Consider the following 15,161-nt stretch of genomic DNA (forward strand, 5'->3'; position numbering starts at 1 on the left):
TCCACCTATCGCATTTCCAACGCTCCTCCCCCAAGTCCCTCCTCCCTACCTTTTATCTTAGCCTGCTGGATACACTTTCCTCATTCCTGAAGAAGGGCTTATGCCCGAAACGTCGATTCTCCTGTTCCTTGGATGCTGCCTGACCTGCTGCGCTTTTCCAGCAACACATTTTCAGTTCCCATAAATACAACCCTTGGCAGAAAGGCAAATTCAGAAATCAGATTTTCTTACATGCAACCCAGCAGCAGAGAGAGAGAGAGAAAATATCAAGTGAAAACTAAAAGAATAGCAGCCACGAGGCATGTACTGTAGCTTTCAACCCCATTGAGACTTCAACAGCAGCTGCTTAGAGCTAAACCTAAAAATTAAAAAAAAAACTGGAAATCCTGGTCTGAGAGAGCTGGCCATACCCATCCAGGCAACTTGTATTGTTCCAACTTTTTAAAAAAAAAACAAAGGCATCACAAGCTGTTTACATTATCACAGACCGCTCATAAGCCCTCTCTTTAAAGAAACCAGGACAAAACACATCCCTTAAAGTCACTGCATCATTACAGGTGTTTTGGAGAACACTATTGGAACCATTGTTTTCAATGCAATTAGCTATAACGATAATGTGTATCATGAAACACAAGCTGGCAAATTGTCAGTGCTGTGATTCCCACATGGAGTTATTTTTGTTTAAGAGAATAGTGCTGGAAAAGCACAGCCAGTCAGGCAGCATCCGAGGAGCAGGAGAATCAACATTTTGGGCATAAGTCCTTTGTCTTTGAATTTCCCCAAAGGAGTCTTCCACATCCGATTTGAACCTGAATTATTTTTGTGACAAATCAAGTTAAAGGGCCTAGATTTATAGCTAAGGTTGATCAAGCTTGAAGGGACCCAGAGATTACAAGAGTAACAAAGTTTCAAAGGAAGCTAATAATTTGGTTATATTAAGTGGTGAATTGCATGTGCTGATCTAAGAGGATTTAGTCACTGCCCACCCTATTGTTCAACAAGCCTTGACATCAACTTTCAAGTATTTTGATTATGTCTCTTTTTTATTATAACAGCCCAGCTTTCTGTAGTAGCCGGATCAGGCTTCAGAAATTCCTATGCTACACCCGTTGAAGGTACCAAGCACAACCAGGTTTGTTACAAACTTTACAGAACATCTGATCGATGTGTTTGACCTACAGCAGCTGTCACCATGATATTTCTTTCCATCCATGAATCGCAACACCTTTTCTCTGTCTTACTATTGCTTCATCACTTGCCATTCAAGTGGAGTTTGACTCCTTTTTCCTCTTGCATTGTTTGAGGAAGAAGTGAACCCTATTAACCTTTCTGCCACAGTGATACCACACACAAGTGTTTCAATGTAAATTCCATGACATTTACAAACCAGGAGAAAAAGAAAATGCTACCGGGCATTTTTTTAAAAAAACAGTAAAGTAACATGGCCTCATTTCAAAGAGGGAAAATTTAACTTATCTGTTCCTAAATACAGGGTTAAGGTGGGGGTTGGGTGGTGAAAAATTCCAGGACGTTGAATATGCTTGTGAATTGGGAACCTTTTTTTTGGCCTTAGAGTAGGGATTGTGCACCACACCTGGGCTCAGAAAATGACCAGCATGATTAAGTTACCAAATATATCTCAAAGGTTTATAACTTACTGTAGCAGAGGAACAGTACAATGTTAAAAATAGATAGGGAGCAGAGTCTCCTCTTTCAGCACCTGGTTATCTTGAATAGCAGGGACACAGCACAGAGAAGAAACGTAGGTGGTGAAAATGGTTCTTCCGTCGTGAGAGGGTGTGTGTGTGTGTGTGTGTGTGTGTGTGTGTGTGTGTGTGGTGTATTTTCCAATCTGTGCAATTCGCATAAGGCAGCAGCCAGGAATCAGACACATCACATTCGTCAACCTTCAGAGATGCAAATCAAATTGAATCTGACTCTTGCTGGAAGTGTTGCAGTACTAAAACCAGTTTTGTTTCCCTTTGCCAGAAAGATTTAATCATTTATCTATATAATTTGAGCTACTCTGCCTACTTTGTCCCTGAGCACAAACCCATGATATTCCTATTCCCTGACCAAATTTGGTAAGCTTTTGCCACTTCTTTAGAACCCTTCAGAGCAGCCCAGTGCAACCTTAGGAAACTGGAATTGTATACTGTCTTAGTGGGAAAACGTGATAACTGAAATTCTGATCCATCTGGGCATGCTAATAGGAACAGGGGTACACTATTCAGCCACTCAACCATATTCTGATAGTCAGTTAGATTATGACTCATATGCACCTCAACTCCATTTACTTGCCTTTCCTTCAGCTCTCATGGATCCAGGACCTCAATGAAGAAGGCTCTAGACATGGAGTCACACAGGACAGAAACAGACCATTCGGTCCAACTTGTCTGTGCCGACCAAGTTTCCCAAACTAATCTAGTCCCACTTGTCTGCATTTTGCCCAAATCCCTCTAAACTTTTCCGATTCATTTACACGTCCAAATATTTTTAAACGTTGCAACTGTACCTGCATCTACCACATTCCCTGGGGGTTCATTCCACAAACAAACCACCCTCTGTGTGAAGAAGTTGCCCCACAGGTCCCTTTTAAATCTTTCTCCTCTCACCTTAAAAATATGCCCTCTGGTTGTGAATTCCCCTAACCTAAGGAAAAGATATTTGCTATTCATCTTAGCTGTGCCCCACATGATTATATAAAAGCTCTATAAGGTCACCCCTTGACCTCCAACACTCTCGTGAAAAGGTCCTAGACTGTCCAGCCTTTCCTTATAACTCAGACCCTTCAGTCCTGGCAAAATCTCGTAAATCTTTTATGAATCCCCTCCCATCCTTCCTTTACCAAGGCAACCAAAACTGTACAGTGCCCCAAAAATGGCCTCACCAATGTCCTGCAGAACTGCAACATGATGTCTCAACCCCTACACTCAATGGTCTGAGTAATGAAGACAAGTGTGCTAAACACCTTCCTAACCACCCCATCTATCTGCAACTTTCAAAGAATTATATACTTGAACTCCTAGGTCTCGCGATCCAACAACATTACTCAGAGTGTACAATTAATTGTATAAGCCCTACCATTGTTGTTTTATCATATTTATCTAAGCTAAACTCCATCTGCCACTCCTCAGCCTGTTAGCCCAGTTGATCAAGATCCCTTTGTAATTTTAGATGACCATTCTTCACTGTTGACTATGCCACCGATTTTGGTCTGATCTGCAAACTTACTAACCGCGCCTCCTGATAGCTCTCCCATGCCTCTGCTTGGAGTGTAAATAGTGAATAAATGTTCATCAGTTTGCATCGGTAACTGGTTGTCTAGTCCTCATCTGTCTGAAACTTTACAAACCTGTTTGTGATGTTAGTACATGGTGACAGAGGCAGGGCACATTCTGAGAGACATCTACAAGGAATGCCAGCCAACCCTGATCACGGCAGGACAGTGAATTACATCAGCCCAGCAGAAAACACCCAAAGCCATATTCAGACCAATTCATTAATACCAAACCCCAATGATTATTGACTGACAGTGAACAGAATTATGGTAAAAACCTTAGCTCTGCCCAAGCCCTTAGACTTTTTGGGATGCCTCAACTTCACCCCACACTGAAAGAAAACAGCTATCACTGATTCCACCCACGTAGGACCACTTTGTGACCTACTCAGAAATCTCGACGGAATCTGCTGTGTTCCCATTTACAATCAGCAGCTCTACTGATGATGTTTGAAGAGACCATTAAATATTATGAGGTCCTTGAAGCTTTTGATTGCGTCTTCAGCTTTCAAAGGAAAACTTCTGACACCAGGTAAGATTCAGTACAGGCTCCCCAGGAATCTGCAGCACATTTTTGTTGCTATACTACCAGATGCCAGCTAAGGTGGAGACAGGAGGGCTTCCCGAGTGCCTGGGAGAAAGAGCAGTGAAAGGTAGGACCACAGTTACTACCATTGCTCCAAGTCTACATTGTGGCAGAAAAGAATGACATTGGTACTGAGCTTGTACAGCCATTAGTGCAGACTGCCACTCCTGCAAGAGGAAGGGGCATTTTAAAGTTGTATGTTACAGCAGAAATCCTCCAATTTCAATTTAGAGACTTAAAGGGACATCTTTTGGAACAATCACAAGGGTGAGTGATCCAGAGGCTCAGGCTGATACTCTCAGGACTGAGCAGCTAGTAGAACTTAATTGATTTTAGAAAATCAGTTCATCAATGAAAAACGGGAATATAGAACTGGTCTTAGTAATTCTGATAATAAAATTATCATTGGTTATTGTTAAAAAAAAAACCATCAGGTTCACTGATGACTTTTAGGGAAGGTAGTCTGCTGTACATAATTGGTCAGAGACAAAAAAACTGCAGATGCTGGAATTCATGATAGACAAGAAGGAGGCTGGAAGAGCATAGCAAGCCAGGCAAGTCAGGAGGTAGAGAAGTCAACAATTCTTTTATAACCCTTCTTCTTGCTTGTGTACTTAATTAGTCTGGCCTATGTGTGAGTCCACCTCCACAGTGATGGCGCGGACTTAACTGCCCTCTGAAATGGCCTAGCAAGCCACACAGAATAAGAGCAATTTGGGATTTGCAACAAACACTGGCTTTGCCAGTGACACCTGCATTTTTAAAAAAAAAAATCAGTTCCAAGAAATGAAATGTACAGATGAACATGAAGTGCCTTTCTTGGGCAAGGGTTGCAAAATCTTAAGAGGAGTTCATTGCTAAAGACTGGTTTTCTCCAGCCATCTCGCACAAAACTTCATGGTCCAGGGAGCTTTCAACTAAAAATGAAAGGGTAATTGACTGTTGAACCTCAATGTGATGAAAGATAAATTACAGAAACCCCTCCACTATTCAAGATCAGGAATGTACATTCTTGAACTGGACCGCTTGCTTGGAATTGTAACTTAGCTGCAAGGTGGAGAAACTAAACAATCAAAACAAACCTGCAGAATTCAAATGAGAATTTCTAAAATTATTCATGGATCTAAGGAAGCTGCAATTTTTTATTATATTACATTAAAGCCAGATGTCAAACCAGTACATTTGTTCACTCCAAATAAGAGTCCACACTCATTCTTGGAAAAAGGTAAGGCAAGAAACTGAATTCACACTACAAGGAGGTTATACACTTATTGCCAGTAACACAAACCATTTAACTGCTCATTCAACTATACATCTGTGTGAACCTTATGCAGTTGATTAAAGAAGGCTGTAGAAAGTGAAATCCATCCCTTGGCATCTGTGGATGACAGCTTTGTGAGGTGAACAAATAGCTTGTTTTATTACTAAGCTGGATGCAAACAGTGGCTTCTGACAGCTACTGTTAGATGAGCAATCTAAATTGCTAATGGTGTGTATCGTGCTTGTTGGCTATTCGTGTTTCAGTTGACTAATATTTTGAATTGCCTCAGGACCTAAGATTTTTCAGTGTACAGTGACCAGCATTTTAGAAGGACTCAAAGGGGAGTCATCTGTCATATGAACAACATCCTCAAGTATGATTCCACGGTCAGAGTAGTATTGCAACATTTGCAAGTTATGTGCCTTACACTTAACCATAAAAGCAAGTTCTCTAAATCCAGTATCAACCATCTAGGATGGCTTGCAGAAACCCAAAGCCATCAGGACTTCTCACCATCCCTAAATGTTACAGGGCATTGTTAAATGGCTAGGAATGATCCCGCTCAATTTAGCTCACCTTAACAGACCACTGCAACAGTTCCTTAAGCTGGACCATTTCTGGTACTGAGCTGAATGCCAAACAGAGCAATCAACAGAATCAAGTGACTGCTCACTTCAACAGAAACACTTTCCCACTATGACACAGACCTACCCACCATAGTCATAGCTGATGTATCATCCATTGGTCAAGGGGCCACATTGTTCTGAATTCATTTTGACAGTTCTCATGGAATGATAAACTATACTTCCAGGACACTTACAAATATAGAACAACATTGGAAAGCTCTGAGGCTCTAGCTGTTATCTGGGTCTATAAGAAATGTTCTGCTTACACCCTGGGTCTCAGATTTACGATTCTGACAGGCCATAATCCATTGGTCTCCCTGCTCAACAGTGTGGAACTCATTATTGACCTGGACAGTTTGGTGACTGGGAAGCTCTAAAGCCATTAAAGACATGTTTTCCAATTGTATCACTATACCATCTATAGATTAGATCCTAAGGAACCTCTGAAGGCCTACTTTTTTGCATCTCAATTGCTGGATTGATCTTTTTATTTTCAAGCATAAACCCTTTTGATCAGAGTGAATCATTACTCTCTGTAGCTCAAGGTCAAATTATTGCATGGCACCACCTTATTGGTTGTTGCAATGCTCAAGAAATCCTTTGTCACTCATGACGTTCCTGATGTAGCCATCTCCAATGAAGGAGAGACAGATCTGCACATATATCCACCAGCTGAAGGTATTTCCACCACTGGGCCAAATATACAAATGACTAACAAGATAGATTGATTAATACACTGGATGATTCACATGCCTCTGTACAGGAAGGCACCAATCCTAGATGTCCTTCAAAGAACATGAGGCCACAGTCAGGCTAACTGGTCAAACCACTGCAGCTCCTATCTGTTTGATTCATGAATGGCCGCAGTGACTTTGCAAGGGGTGAATGTAGGATAATGTAAAATGTTCATAATGCAAACACTTCATGGGCAAAAGGAACCCGTGAGGGGATATATCATATGCTAAAATAGAAATGGTAATAGTTAGACTGCTTCATCACTGATGTCTGAATGCATGAGGCCTTTGTGAAGAAAGTCCCAGTGAAGTTCAGATCTATATTGTAAATAGTTAATAGATTTTCATTAAGTTTTTTGTTTATTCATGGGGTGTGGGTATCACTGACCTTTTAGTTCCCATCCCAAATTGTCTTTGTAAGGTAGTGGTGAGCTGCCCTCTTGATTTTTTTTATTCACTTATAGAATGAGGAGATCACTAGCTGAGCAAAGTTGCCCTTGAGAAGAGCATGGTGAAGTGTTTTTTTTTTTGAACCACTGAGTCAGTGTGCTGTAGGTTGAGCCACAATGCCCTTAAGGAGGGATTTCCAGTATTTTGACCCAGTGAAGGAATGATAGCATATTTAGTTAGGATGGTGAGTGGCTTGTAGGGAAACTTACAAATGATCATGGTGTTCCTGTGCATCTGCTTCCTTTGTCCTTTTGATGGACGTGGTCTTGGGTTTGGAAGGAGCTGTCTCAGGATCTTTGGTGAATTTCTGCAGTGAATCTTGTAGATAGTACACACTGCTGCTACTGAGCATCGGTGGTAAAGGAAGTGGATGTTTGTGGATGTGGTGCCACTCAAATGGGCTGCCTTGTCCTGGATGATGTCAAGCTTCTTAAATGTTGTTGGAGCTGGACTCATCCAGGCAAGTGGAGAATATTCCATTACACTCCTGACTTGTACCTTGTAAATGGTGGACATGCTTTGGGGAGTCAGGAGATGAGTTCTTCGTAGCAGTACTAGCCTTTGACCTACTCTTGTGGCCACTATGATTATGTGTGAGTCCAGTTGAGTTCCTGGTCAATAGTAACTCCCAGAATGGTGATAGTGGGGGATTCAATGATAATAACACCATTTAATGTCAAGGGGCAGTTGTTAGGTTGTCTCTTGGAGATGGCAATTGTCTGGCATTTGTGTAGTGCGAATGTTACTTGCCACTTGTCAGTCCAAGCCTGGATATTGTCCAGATCTTCTTGTATTTGCACATGGACTGCTTCAGTATCTGAGGATCATGAATTGTGTTAAACATTGTGCAATCATCAGTGAATATCATAACTTCTGACCTTATGATGAAGCAAAAGTTATTGATGAAGCATCTGAAGATGGTTGGGTCTAGGACACTACCCTGTGGAACTCCTGCAGAGATGACTGACCTCCAAGAGCCCCAATCTTTTTCCAATGGGCCAGGTATGTCTCCAACCAGCATAGGGTCTGCCCCGATACCCATTGATTCTGAGTTTTGCTCAGGCTCCTTGATGCCACACTCAGTCAAATGCAGCCTGGATGTCAAGGGCTTTCACTCTCACCTCACCTCCAGTGTTCAACTCTTTAGTCCATGTTTGAACCAAGGCTGTAATGAGGTCAGGAACCAAACCAGGAAAGTGTGGCACCTGATAAATGTTCTGTTCACACTTTTAGAAGCTAAGTGTTACAGTAACTCAGGTCTCATGCAACACAGGAAATATCAGAGGTGCAATATTAAAATGACCGTTTGAGAGGGGATCATGATTTCCAACATGTGACTTGGAGGTTACCTTTCAGGTGGCATTGCTCCATACATTTGCTGCCAAGGTCTTTCTAGATGTTAGAGATATTATTATGATGTCCATCAATCCTCTTTCATCTAATGCTCAGATCATGTGATAATATTACACTTCACACATAAAATTCTGATTTTCTACACTTACCCAAATGCAATAAAATTTTCTTTTGTATATTTTCAATGCTTTTTCTCCCTCAGCTTCCAGGCAGAACCAACCTGATTTCAACTTTGGTGATATATTTGGCACCAAAATAAGCTTCTGAACACACACACACACGTCACTACAAAACCTGAGTTAACTCCTGCCTCAGGTGGTCTCCTGCTGAAACCCTCATCTGCACCTTTGAATGTGACTACACACATTGGCCTTCCAAATTTCACTTCGACCAACTTAAGCTCATCAAAGCTCTAGTTTCTGTGTCCTACCTCTTATAACATTCCATTCACCCATCATTCACCGTACTTGCCGACCCATATGGGCTCACAATTGAGCGGCATTACCCAGATTCTCAAACTTGTTTTCACATCCATCAGTAGCTTCACTCATCTCAATCTCTACAGCCTGCAGTGTTACTTACAGTCCCCCTGAGATATTGGCACTTCCCCCAATGCTATCTTCTTCAACATCCCCAATTTTAATTGCTGCAAAGGACTTAATTTCTGTAGCGGTTGCCATCTGCCCCTCTTCCTTTAAAACACTTGTTGAAACGGATTATTATCCATCCCAATGTCTCCTTTTTCAAATTTTTTGGGGCTTTGTATTACGTTAAGTGCGGGTCACCATTGTTCTAGGAAAATAAGCATTAATGCCTATTTGTACTCTCTGTAGGTCTCATCACAACCTGTGGCACAGGAACCCAGTAGGAAAGACTATGACACCTATCAACCCTATCAAAATTCGACAGGAAATTATGATGACTCTTTCTTTGAAGATCAAGTGCACAGTCGCCCAGCAGCCAGTGAATACAACATGCATCTCGGCCTGAAGTCAACAGGCAATTATGTAGATTTCTACTCCGCTGCCCGTCCCTATAGTGAGTTAAACTACGAGACGAGCCATTACCCAGCCTCACCCGACTCCTGGGTCTAAGCAGTTGGCCCCTTGGGTCTGAGCAGAGGAGGCAGATACACAAGAAAAGAATAATAATACAAGACCCTGGGAACTGTGCATGTGCATGAATACCACAAGACATTTTTCAGCAAGTCTTAGTCTATCAGTGGTCTGTTCCGTAGGACAGTCATCGGGTGAATCATAACAGATGGCGGTCAGATGGATAAGTACGGAGAGAAATGCAAGTGACATTCAGCTCATACAAAGAAATTGGAAAATTTACTCACCAGAATTTGGAGGGGGAGTGGGGGTGGTGAAGGGTTGGGGGAAGGATTCAAAGTTTCTGCTTTGCTTCCAGTGAAGCAGGATTGTGCTGAGGCGGGGGGGAGGGGTGAAAGAGTGTCAAAAGTGTGCAAAGAAAATGGCATTGTGGGGAGGAATGAAGTTGGCAATGGAAAGTGTTTGAAAGTGATTGGAGGGAAGTTGGAAAGGCCAGGTCAAAGGTCAAGCACAAGAACCTGAATGTGTTTACAATTGTTACTGGGACAGTCTGTCACCTCTTGGAAACAAACATTCTCAACTGATTGATTGTGTGTCACAGCTTGTAGTTTGCAGTCGGGTAATCTTCTGTACAGCAAGATCATTTCTCTCGCCGCCTTCTTGGGTTCTTTATGCTTTGTTGTGAAGTATTGGATGTACATTACTGATCAATGAGAGCATTGTGTCCATTACAGCAATGCCAAAGTACTCCTTCCGTCTCTTGTTCTTAATACTGTTTTAATTACGGACAAAAAAAATGTGCTAAGCAAATTTGACCAGATGTGTGAATTTTTGAGTTTTCTTTTTTTTATGAAGTAATTAACTGAAGGAAGTATTTAGCAGTATTGTTTGTTCTGGTATGTGGATTTGTTTGTGTGGTCACTAACAGAAAACTCCATCAGTCGCTGATATTATGAACATCATTCCACACGCTCAACTGATGAGACACTCTCTCTCTTTCTCTCTCACTGCCTAAAGTTTTAGATGTAGATATTTGAAGACAATTTTTCATTTCTACCGGTTTTGTTTATGATACAGTGTTAACAGTAAATAATGAAGTTTGTCATCCATGTTTGTAAAAAAAAGTCAAGGGGAAAAAAAGAAAAAAAGTCTTTTTTTTCCATGTTTCTTTCTCTTCATACAAAGTCAACAATGGTTCCGATGTGCCATAAAGTCTGTTCGTATTAATCTGCAGTATCCCTTTTCTGGCTTCAAGCACATTGAACTTTCAGAGGAGAAAGGTTTTGGGGGGGGGGGAATGGATGTCAATTTTAGCCCAACTTGCCAGGCAGGAAACCTATTGGATCTGGTGAAGACTTTGGTTGCTTCTCATTACTTTCCATTGTCTTTTGCACCACTCAAAATTACTCCTCAGAACAGTCTGTCCAATATTACGCACAATTGACATTGAGAAACACAGTGTTCTACTACCAAATAGTACTCTGTATTGATTTTCACACTTTACCCAATATTTAATTTGGCAATGGAGGGAGGGGTGGGTGGGTCTTGTAAAAAATCCACTGGTGGACAAAATAGTGTAGTTTTCACAACAAGCATGTTTGATCACAATGATCCCACCACCATACACCCTCCCTAAGTCTTTACTGAGAAGTGTAGGCCCCAATCACAGAGCTCCTGGGTTTGATAGTGAAATGTTTCTGTCCCTTTACAACACATTTGAGTTCATGAACGGACTCGTGGGCGTGCAACTATTGTACATAAAACATAGCCCCATGCAAACTGGAACCTTTCGTGCAAAGCTCACATTGTACGTCGCAAGGCACCGCATATTGGCCTTAAAAGAAAGCTCTGCAGAGTTTTGCGGGCTATAAAGTTGCATAGGCAAACATAAAAGGGATACTGCCCGCTTTAAAGCAACTTTGTTTTTGGGAACAATAGCGCAGCAGTACTCATTGGTGCCAAATGAGAGGAAAAAAACAAACAAAAAAAAGACACTATGAATTTTAATTGTAGGAAAAAATACTCTGAAATTGATGGCTAGCTAATTGTCCTGCTGACAGTTTGTAGATGTAGATAGATGAGATTTAAATTTGTTAAATGCTTTTTACAGTGTGTTTTGTCGACAACGAACAAAAAGAAACTATAAGGGTAAGCAGCATATTGGGTTACGTAGCCTTTAAACCGCAGTCGGAAAGAATCTGGGTGATGTGATTTAAAAAAAAGATAATAAATGATGCTATTAAAAAATTTAAACAAAGTTCCAAAAAGTTTCTTTAAGCAGTGCAATACAACCAAATGTTGTAGTAATTCCCTTCTATATGATGGCTTTGAAAATTCTCACGGATTGTACCATGCGTAACTGGCTTAAGCTCAAAGGCATTGCAGTATCTTGTATAAAATGATCCAGTGTTGCCGGATATCTCAATGGTTTGCAGCGTACATACCTGGAGATTGCACTAACCATTTCCCTGAAATTGACCAAACCAGATATACAGATCATGGGAATGTAAGCACAAATTATGTCAAGTATATTCAGATTTCTGCGATCATTAACGTTGGTTTGAGAAACATCATGTTTGAAGGTAGCCCTGTCCCCAAATATGAGCACCACAGACTGAAATAATTTTGCATTGCAAGTTTCCACAAATTTATTTATATTTCCAATCATTAAAGGAGGCTTTGTTGTAAGTTTAAAAAAACTAATTTACTAAGGAAACAACTGTATTCATCCATGAAACTAGTAAATAGATGTTTCAAGTTATTTTCAGTGATTTAAAATCAAATGACTCAGAAGTGGTTGACTAGATAATCTTACAAAACTGCTTAATTTTTGTGATTGCCCACTTTCAGCTGTATTGCTAAGAAAAACTGCACCAGATTACCACTCTAAAATACATTAATAAATATTTTTAAGGCAAGGAAAATAATTTATGATATTATCATGTTACTTGATTGCACTGGTTCATTCAGATTATGCAAATAAATTTGGAAGCTCAGAACTCCAACTTCAATTTGGAAGTACAATATAGTCCATTTTCAGGCTCAGTGTGAGCCAAGATTGCTGATTATGGAGAATTCCTGCTTCGGACACAGCAATGATAGTAAGTACTTGGTGCTGAATCTTACTGGAAATAAGTTGTGTCATTTTTGCTGAGTTTCATGGAAGATTTCTTTCCACAAGGCCTAACGAGATTTCTCATGTCATCATCCCAAAGCTGCCAGAGTAACCAAGAATCTTATTGTTCTTCAATGTAGGTCAGGAAAGACATCAAATATTTCAAAACATTCACTTTTATTCATCCATAGAAGAGGAGAACAAAAAAAAAAGCTGAAGTTGCCTCTTTGTACCAAAGCAGAATTGTCTTTGTAACACCAGCAATTTTAGAGTCATTGAATGATCACTGCACCCAGTTCTCATCGACAGGAATTGGGTGTCATTTCAGTGCTGTCTGATTTGTAGCTCCCATGGTTGCAGCCATGTGTCCTGCAGAAGGTGATGACCCATCTGCTCAATGTCCTCAGAAGAAGAAGACTGTTCCTTCTCTTAAACTCTCTAGCATCCATCATATCTCCTCATTGCCTGCTCCAGTTGTGCAGAGCACAGCATGCTGGGATTGCATGATATGCTTTGTCCAAAGGTGTATGAGAGCTCTCCCACCTGATCCAAACAGGAGAACCTCATCTTCAAGGCAGTGTATCATTCTCCCTACTACTCTATGGCCAAAGAATAGGTTATGTTGTAACAGCACTTGGCCTCAGTCAGGGATTGTGTAATGGAATCAGCCATATTCACAGAGGGTAGTCCTATTGCCATTCATATAAGGCATCTGGCCCTTGAAACACTGCAAGAACATGAGAGTTCTCAAGGATATAGGTGGCTACTAGGTTCAAGGAGCAAACTTTTAAGCTGTGGTATTGCTAATCACTGTTGACTTGCATATTGGTAGAATTGAACCATTTTTTTTATTGAGAAACCCAACTGTGTAATGAAATTGCTCTCCCAGTGCAACATTCATACAGCCAATCACATCCTTCCCCTGGGAGAAGCTATGTTGCCAAATCCTATTGCCAGGGCTGCAATAGTGAGTGACCTTGTGACACAGAAATGAGGTGAAGCAGTCACACAAAATTGCTTTATTTGTAGTGGAGACATTTATGAGTAAAGGATTGAGAGATCCCTCACAGTTCCCCAGTGTCCTTGGAAGGAGCTAGATGCTTGAAAGTTTGGCACAGCTGTGACCTTCGCAGCCACTAGATAATGATACCCACTCTCCCCAACACCTCCATATCACAGCTCCCAATCCAGCACTTGGCATAGTTCTGTGACAATGTCCTGGGATGTCCGAAGCCTACAGGAACATTGTACCTCTCACACCCAGAGGAAATAGCATCAAGGAAAACATCTCCTTGACCTCCTGTAACCCTGAGGGGACCTTCAACTGTGTACTTATGAGGCTGCTGCTCAGCATCTGCTGAGGGTTGCTGCTAGCCTGGGGCTTGCGGACATATTTGTTCCTCCATTTCTGTGCATTTGTAACAGCAATGATAACCTCTGTTGCAGCTTGATTGGCCCACATTCCTCTAAGGTGCCTTTTAAATTCCTGGTAGTGTGAACAGTCAGCATTCGCATCACCACCAAGTGACAAATTAGTGTTCTCCTTCATACAGTGACAGCACTTGACAAGGAGTGCCATGGAATGCTTCTGCCTTGACCTTTGACACATGAGCACATTCTGATGATTGCAGCATCAGAAATGTTGGAAGGAGACATTAGGACATGGTACATGCTGCATGAGTATTGAGACCCATAAAAAGCACATTGCGCACAAGAGAATGGTCTAGACTATGTACAGTTGAAAGTGAGAGGAATCAGTTCTGTGCCCTGTGCAGCCAATGAGCAACTGTAGTATCTTTGCAGTCCTGAAAACGCTGCTTTTAAGGGTCACCTATAATTACTTCAGCTTCACAGAGCTGACTGCTTTCAAATCTACAATGGCCAATGGCATAGAGAAGATTGCTTGTGATCAGCATCTACACCTCACACAATTGGATAATCTATGCATTTCAATTGCACAATCATAAGGATTACAGTTGACTCCAAACAACACTGTAAAATGCTTGATTAGATTAGATTAGATTCCATACTGTGGAAACAGGCCCTTCAGACCAACAGTCCACACCGACCCTCCGAAGAGTAACCCACCCAGACCCATTTCCCTCTGACTAATGCACCTCACACTATGGCAATTTAACATGGCCAATTCACCTGACCTGCACATCTTTGAACTATGGGAGGAAACTGGAGCACTCGGAGGAAACCCATGCAGACACAGGGAGAATGTGCAAACTCCACACAGACAGTCCCCCGAGGCTGGAATCGAACCTTGGTGCTGTGAGGCAGCAGTGCTAACCACTGAGCCAGATTAAAAGTGTAATCCGCTGGAAGGTGCTCACAACACTTAGGTGTGGAGCCTGCATGTTGAGACTGAAAATACACACTGATTCAGTGCACTCCAGGTGTAGTTGCAGCCATTTTGTATTTGCAGTTCACATTTAGTTGATTGAATGTGGAAGGCTGTTTGTGCTGGGCACAGGGAGTTACCACCTGGAATTACATGTGCAGCCTTTATTAATTACCCTCTAAACTAACTTTGGTTTAGCCATGCCCACCATAGTGATCCATAGCACCAGCACCGTAACTGCCAATAAAACTCCTCCTGCAGTCACCACCACATCCGCCCCATACTGTCATCTCCCGCACTTATTATGTGTTGATTTATGTTATGTCACCGTCATTGTCCCCTCTGTATCAGTGG

The 15,161-nt window shown here is 41.5% G+C and overlaps 1 protein-coding gene across 7 annotated transcripts in view; it reads left to right on the forward strand.

The window, feature by feature from the left end:
* Positions 1-12,261, forward strand: part of LOC122564410 (catenin delta-2-like) — a 1,204,994-nt gene extending 1,192,733 nt beyond the window's left edge. For 5 of the 7 annotated variants that reach the window (XM_043719228.1, XM_043719230.1, XM_043719231.1 and 2 more), the window contains 2 exons: positions 1,056-1,132; positions 9,124-12,261. In XM_043719228.1, coding sequence (XP_043575163.1) covers positions 1,056-1,132; positions 9,124-9,384 — 338 coding nt within the window. In that variant the 3' untranslated portion in view covers positions 9,385-12,261. The remainder of the gene's footprint in view (positions 1-1,055; positions 1,133-9,123) is intronic. The other 2 variants (XM_043719234.1, XM_043719233.1) reach the window with 1 other exon arrangement.
* The last annotated feature ends 2,900 nt before the right edge of the window (positions 12,262-15,161 follow it).

This window comes from Chiloscyllium plagiosum, chromosome 29 (genome assembly GCF_004010195.1).
Source record: "Chiloscyllium plagiosum isolate BGI_BamShark_2017 chromosome 29, ASM401019v2, whole genome shotgun sequence".
Classification (NCBI taxonomy): domain Eukaryota; kingdom Metazoa; phylum Chordata; class Chondrichthyes; order Orectolobiformes; family Hemiscylliidae; genus Chiloscyllium; species Chiloscyllium plagiosum.